This window comes from Monopterus albus, unplaced genomic scaffold (genome assembly GCF_001952655.1).
Source record: "Monopterus albus unplaced genomic scaffold, M_albus_1.0 scaffold41.1, whole genome shotgun sequence".
NCBI lineage: Eukaryota > Metazoa > Chordata > Actinopteri > Synbranchiformes > Synbranchidae > Monopterus > Monopterus albus.
Window position 1 is genome coordinate 450,272 of NW_018127921.1, and position 7,685 is coordinate 457,956.

Sequence of the window (7,685 nt, forward strand, 5' to 3'; positions counted from 1 at the left end):
GTGGGCCCACAGGAGGACGTCCCCACGTCGCTCGTTCGGGCTAAGCCCGGCCGGGCCCTGTGAGGGGAGGCCCGACCACCGGGCGCTCGCATTCGAGCCCCAACCCCGGGCCTGGCTCCAGGGTGGGGCCCCAGCTGCGCCATGCCGGGCGACGTCACGGTCCTTGATTTTAATCTAAATATAAAAATATAAAAATATGAACAAATAAAAAGGGATGTATGGGACCTAATCAGGTAGGTCAGCAGCATGTTAGCAGCAAGAGTGTAGTAACATTATAAGGTGCAGCTCAGTGCAAATCTCAGGAAGAGGTGTGAGGTCCAAACAATCTCATTTGAGAAGCCAGAATCGGTATGGTTTTGGAATTTTTGCTACCCCCCCCAACATAAACAGATAATTGACTATCAAAATGATTGTTGTAATTAATGTTCAGCTCTAAATGCATGCTGTCGATGCACACCAAAGATAATATGACACTCCGCTTCACCTTTGAGTCAACACCACACTCAGTTATTTCAGTTATTCTCAACACCACGGTAAATTTAGACCTTTGCCAGTTACATAAAGGATGTTATAAGCCCACGTTACCACGGATACACCTCTGATTAGTTACGTGTCCATGATTGAAACTCGTGCACATAATGTGTATGATTACTTTCTTAGAGAAGGTACAACACTGCAGAAAAGCAATCTGACATATCATTGTCTCTGAGAAACATGAGAGGGAATACAAATGGGTATCTTAGAAATACATGCGAGTGGTTCTGAGGCACTGCAGTGAAGACAATAGATATGAGCTAGACTATTACGAACAGAATGGGGAGATGAGAAATCAAATTTGATGCTGTAGTCACATATGAAAGCAAGAAAATATGAGACAGTGAATAAGAGGTGCAGTTAAAATCTACCCTTCTCTGTTTCTCACCTCAGAAGATTGATCACAACAGAGTCGACCATTAGGCCTTGGACAGATGTACAACTACACAGGCAATGTGTTTGGGGCAGATGGGCGAGCACTAGACGGGTGAACCACTAAGGGAAAATGTGGAGGTGCTTTCATGGAGTTGTTTATGACAGCATCTCTAAGACTCACTGTCCTGGGACATGGGGCTCCCGAAAGCGCAGCAAGTGAGATAAATGAGCAGGAGCCACAACAGAGGGGGAGGCAGAGTGCTCAGTGTGAATATTGGCACACTGAAGCGAGATGGAGGGTGAATAAGAATAAGTGAAAAGGAGTTGACACTGATGAGAGCGAGAGGAGAACAAGGGATGTATATTATGTTTGTGCTAATAGAGAGAGGGACAGTAATAAGCCAAAAGCACAGAATAAAAGATGCTTCAGCACTGTTCTCATTTTCATCTCTGGCTCTAAAATAAGCAAAAACCCTCTCCTGCAGTTTCAGCATGACCTCAGATGACATCTTAACTTCATTATGTTGGCTTTACAATCAGAGTTCGGAAATGTTATCTGAAATTATAATTACAAATCCATTTCCCATAAACCCCTGCAGACATTCTAACATCATTACCACAATCCACAGTACAGCAGCCACCGTTATCTCAACAGTGGCTCTGTACGTTCAATATTTAAAGCTTTAACATTCTCAAAACTATCAGTCAAGTGACTAGTGTTGATTATGGACAAATACCCCCTTTGTAAAAAGAGCACCATTGTCTCAATTTTGTGTAAATGTCAGCATCATTACAAAATTTTAACAGAGCTCCACTCAAGCTCAGATACCACAGAAACTCTCGTTTATGTTTCTGCTTACTTCAAAGTGATACACACATATATGGCTCTATGGATAGTAGTGATGCTTGGACCATCCACCACTGTTTTCATACTGAAATACCTCAAACTATAGAGAATGTGATAGTACGTCACACTGTGTTGAATTTTGTGACAGTGGCTCCATTTTTGGAGCTACACGCTGTATTGACCTGCATACATTCTTGTTTTGTTGGGATAAAAAGTTGCTTAAACCATTTACACCTCAGTAGTTAACTTGGAGTGGACCTAGAGATCCAGTCTGTAGGTGCAACAGAGTGAAAAATGACTCTGCGCACTGATCTCAGCTCTCAGTTCTGGAGTTAACGCTAGCTAGCAGCTGTCTGCAGATGACAGAGACACTGCAAATGAACCGTTTTCAAACTGAACACTGAAGTGGATGTTTGGACGTAGTCGACGCATCCGCTACTGTATGTAGCTGTATGAGATAGCATTTATTTTTCTTAATTATGCAGTGCTTATTATGAATCTGTGATTGATAATGAGTTCGATGTGCCAAACATGGTGCATTTACCCAAAATGCAACAGGGCATGATGTGAACTTCACATTCTCCATTGAATGGAATGAAATTTTGTACTGAGATTCGTAGCACCCAGAGGATGAATTCTACTGACTTCCGTAATCCTCTGACTTTTAATGTAGTGCTACGGGGAGGTCAGAATTAGTTTTTATCCAGTGTAACCTCACTAAATCTACAAGATGGGTTAGCACAAACCTTAGCACAGGCATTTGTGGACCCCAAAGGATGATGCCTCCCGACTTTGATGATCCCCTAACTTACACTGCCACCATAAGATATATATTGATGCAGTGAAAGAAACATCTCACTCGCTATTAGCTGGATTTCCATGAACCTTGGTGCTAGTGTGGCTTTAAACTTTAGTGTTGTTGTCACAGAGGCATCGTAGACAAGACAGCAGCTGGTCTTGTAACTCCAGAAACCCTGCAATAACAATGATTTAACATTGTTAGCTTGAGTCTGATCTGCCAAAGACCAGACTCCCCATCTGAAAATGCGACTGAGGCACAGTCTGCACTGCATAAACAGTAACTCATCACAGGAAGCAATTTGCCCAAAAGGTTGTTTTTGCCTCTGTGATGAAATGTTTTGCTAATCAAGGTGGACATTGGTGCTTTGGTCTTTTTGAATCATTTACTGTAGATTCACAAAAATGGGATAAAAAGAGCTGTAAATATTTTTCTTCTAATTCACTAAAAGCCTTTTTTAGGGCTCTGCATTAGGGAATAAGTCCCCTTGTGGAAGCTGGAAGGGCACTGTGAGGTGGTGAATGTCACAGCCATTAAGTGCTCTAATGTCGACAGAAACATTGTCCCTGTAAAACACTGTCACCATTAGCAGGTTCTTTATTAAATCATGTACTATGTGTGCAAAATGTCTGACCACAGATGTGTCCAGACAGACTCAGGGTTGATGTAATCACTGCATTTATTGAAACCCAATGTTTGTGCGACTGAATGTAAACACAGCCTTCGTTTGTCAGTTTATTTCATTAAGACAAACACACTCCAGGCTGAGATGGTTGGTGATCTAGACGTGGTGTAAACTGGACAGGTCTGGGAAGAAAGTACTCGGGACGGATTTGTCCATGATGCTGAATCCGGTGGTGTCGGGACCAGGACAGGAGTGGTGCTGGTCCAGACATCAGTGTTTTCCTCATCAGGACTTTGTGTAGCACTCAGCTGCTGCATTGCTTGCTGATTATTTGCTAGGGTGACTCAGACCATTTTATTCTAATCAAGGCATTACATGATGTGCCTGCCACTAGCTGGGCCCTTGGCAGGAGTCTTACTGGAGGAGACATCTGTGTTGTCCTCAGGATCACTGAAGGAAGCAATCAACAGCAGGATGGTGGCTCTGACTAGTTCATCAGTCAGAGTTGACCACAGATGACTGTCCCTGACAATGTGTCCATCATTTCCATTTCCGGTCATATGTAGAACTGATTACAGGAGAGTGAACCGGAGCTGGAATTTGAATTTCAGCATTGATCGTAATCTGCTAACTAATCACACCTGAGTCAGTACTGTTTGTAAATCATCATGCAACAACTGCTTCTCCAGTGTGAAACCTGCTGCTGTTGGGATCTCCACTAGAAATGAAAACCAAGTTGTCCAAGTTTGAGTAGTGCTGAGATCGTAAAACCAGATCCGCCAGAGTGTCTGGCAGAGATCAAAGGGTTAATATGGCTGCAGTGTTTGAATCCAGCCATAACTGTACACTGACTCACATCTGTATACCATATTTGCATATATATCATGTGTTTGTTTCCTCCACAGTACCTGGGCTCCATGCTGGTGAAGGAGCTGAGAGGGACGGAGTCCACACAAGACGCCTGCGCCAAAATGAGGGTAGGCACAGTCTAAGACACTTCACTTTAGCTATGAGAGCTCCAGTTAACATGAGCATGACCTAAAGGATAATTCTGTTTTCATACAACTTAGGTCACGTTTTTGTTGTTTCGGGCATCTGGTACTATTGGAACTACTGGGACACAGTTTCCCATAGCCTGAGTGTCACCACTCTCACACTGAAATTTAAAAAAACTTAAAATATCATGACGGTGGATTAAGTGTATTGAGGGATTTATTTTTAATATCCTTGCCTAGGTAGCTTGATAAATCCCCCTTTTACCTCAGATCACCTTATCTCATCCTCTTGCTTTGTGTCGTTCCACTTTCCCTTTCTCTCACTGGCATTTTCTGTCTCTCGAGATCCGTGTCTTTTCTTCCTGCTCACCCAAACTTTACTGTAACACTGACTCCCTCTCCCCTCTGGCCCTTACTTCATATCTCTCACTCTCATCCCAAGCTGCTGCAGTGTGAAGATGAATTTTAATATTCATGAGCCTTTATGTTCCTCCCCCCTCCTCCCTCTGTTTTTCTGTCTCTGTATTTATGTTGTCACATCAGAGAGCATCTTTCTTTTTCATGTTTTCTCTTCCTCAGTCTGACACACCTTTGCTGCACAAAAAGGTTGTAATTAAGTGCAATGAGATGCGGATCGTACCATTCAGGCTTTTATTACCGTGTGAACATACTTTCCCTTTATGCCTGCTGGCAACATCTCTCCTTTCATCTGTCCCTCCATCCCTCCGCTGTGGAGGAAGATGTGGATGTTTAAATTCCAACTTCGCAGCCTCTAGCTGGGGATCTGCCATTGGAGTCAAGCTTTGTCAGCTTTTCAGCACTACTTGAGCCTGACAGAGCTGAAATGCAGCAGCAACACGCTACAAGAAGGGAGGAGAGAGCAGAACAAAGAAAAGATACAGATATGGAAAGGACAGCAGTGAGTAGATGTGACAGGGGAAAGAGAAACATAAGACTGTGATAGAATTATGGATACTGGGAGAAGGAGGTGACAAGCAAAGAAAAACAGGAATGATACGGTGAAAGCAGGAACAGGGCTTTGAAGATAGTAAAGCTTTTGGCAGGTAGCAGCTTAGATGGTGACACTGACACCCCCCACTGCATAATGAGTTCAAATATAGGTAACTGAGACATGTTAAAGTGTAATTAACAGGAATAAGGAGAGCGCTACAGCAGAAAGCTGATGTGGCTGAAAGGCTAATAGACTTACTGGATGTGCAGCGCTGCAGTCAGTTGGGCTTAGAGATGTAATGCAAAAGCAGTTGTTTTGACCTTTGGAGATGATCTGAATTGACTTTGCTAATCAAGGAGAGAATTATCAATAGACTCATTTATCTTTATTCATTCAAGTTCTGTTTTTGTCCCCCCTCACATGCCTGTAGACCTGAGGCAGCGTCCCAGACATGAAATGAGTCTAATATAAAACTAAAAAGTCAATACATTTAGTGGCGATCTCTGCTGACTGAGACTGACTTATCTGGGACTAATTGTAATTTTCTGTTGTGAAGTGTTGAAAGTTCAGTATTAAAATTCCTAGAAACATTGTCATTTATGTATGAGGTGCCTCCAAAAGTCATCGCTGCCTCTCTCCTCTTGTTGTCTCTACCTTTTGTTTTTTGTGCATTCCAAGAAGTCGACAGAACAGATGAAGAAGGTGCCGACCATCATACTCTCTGTGTCCTACAAAGGAGTAAAGTTCATCGATGCCACAAATAAGGTAACACTCACAGCTCACTTCCTCTGACGTTACTGTAAAAAAGGCAAATCAAATAAAAGGTCATGAGCACAAGTGACATTCAAAGGTGTCGGGTCTGGCTGGCACAGAGTCCTTCATGCAGTATTTAATAAGCTCAGACTTAATAAGCTCAGACAACTTTCCAGATTGTTATATTGCAATTATCAATTTCACCCACTTTATCATCACTTCACTTCCAAGTGTGTATCGGCATGTCCAGCTGACAGACACATGATTGTGGGTTTTTTTAATGCGGAATAATTATAGGATAACTACCATAAGAGTCCCATTTATTCCTGTCAGGCACTGATTGCCATGTACGTGTGTGAAAGACTAAGATCTAATTCTGTACACTGAGTACAGGTGAGATAATTCTAAGCCTCTCATTTGCAAAACAATAACATATGTATGTAGACCGTGGTTATGCACAAAAGCACATTCAGAACAGGAGATGAAGGGAGTCAGTATTGTACGTCTGAGTCCAAAGCTGCTGCTTAGGCAGCACTGCACAAAGCAGACTGCACAGATTGGACTCAGTTATGTCGTCCATTTTCAATTATAGGTTATAGATAATATACATCAACAGATTCACATATTAAAGTTGTCTGTCACTGATGACATCTGGTGATTATGTTATTTTAAATCAAGTAGCGCTGTGTCTGTTTTTGCCGATTAGTAAGATGAACTTTTTCTTCTCGCATGTTTACAAAACACAGATATCAGATGCCCTAACATAGTCATCACACAATAGTTTTTGAGATGCAGATTTTGCAAATGTGGTGATGCACAATGAGTTATAAACAACATAAGGGCAGTAAAGTAAAATCAAAGTAAATTTAAAAAGGGACAGTGGCTTTACCTGGGACATTTCATAGAAGTAGTAACATTTCCCCTATGTTCTCGTTAGTTTATCTGCTGTCACAAGAAAACAAAACTTGAAGGAGCAGATTTCTCACTCGCCTTACAAAAACAATCAGGCCAATATCTGTCACAATATTTCACATTTTTCATTTTTAGTCCTTACAAATCTCCTTTTCTTATTCCAAAGCAAAATATGATGATGTGTTACTATGATTTGCCAAAGCTGCTCTTTGCCCACTGTCATTTTTGATTTGTACTATGAGAGTGTTAACTGTTGTTTCCAGATGTGTATTTGAAGAACAGAAAGAGAAAGCAGAGCTGTTGTTGTTTGTAGGTATCAGGAAAATGTTCCTGCCAGCTCCTTCATGTAGCACAAAGCAGCTTCCTTCCTAAATGTTTTCCTAATGTTAGCCCTCAGTAAAAGTTCCTTTTCAAGCTTCGATGTTTTATAATTTATTGCACTGAGATGTACTTTAATTAACACCACACACAGTATGAGTGTCCTCCAGTGACATTTCCAGAGGACAAACTCAGTGACTCCAGAAAACTCTCAAACCAAAATTGTGCTACAGTAATTATGGTTTTGGGATGTGAAATGTGCTGAATAATAAATCTGCTGTTTTTCCATGAAGCAGTTCAGTAGAAATAATCGACAACCTCTCTCTGCACTTCTGTCTGTCCTGCTCTGTTTTTCTCTTATCTCATGCTCTGCAGAACATCATTGCAGAGCATGAGATTCGTAACATCTCATGTGCAGCTCAGGATCCAGAGGATCTGTCTACATTTGCCTACATCACCAAAGACCTCAAGTCCAGTCACCACTACTGCCATGTCTTCACTGCTTTTGATGTGGTCAGTACTGGCAGTGGAGCTGTGCATTTACAGACAAATATCATATTCATTAAACTTGTGAG

The 7,685-nt window shown here is 41.8% G+C and overlaps 1 protein-coding gene across 1 annotated transcript in view; it reads left to right on the forward strand.

Moving 5' to 3' along the window:
- Positions 1-7,685, forward strand: part of LOC109959896 (ankyrin repeat and sterile alpha motif domain-containing protein 1B-like) — a 60,872-nt gene that overhangs the window by 43,381 nt on the left and 9,806 nt on the right. Inside the window, exons 7-9 of the mRNA XM_020599632.1 lie at positions 4,086-4,157; positions 5,806-5,892; positions 7,486-7,680. Coding sequence (XP_020455288.1) covers positions 4,086-4,157; positions 5,806-5,892; positions 7,486-7,680 — 354 coding nt within the window. The remainder of the gene's footprint in view (positions 1-4,085; positions 4,158-5,805; positions 5,893-7,485; positions 7,681-7,685) is intronic.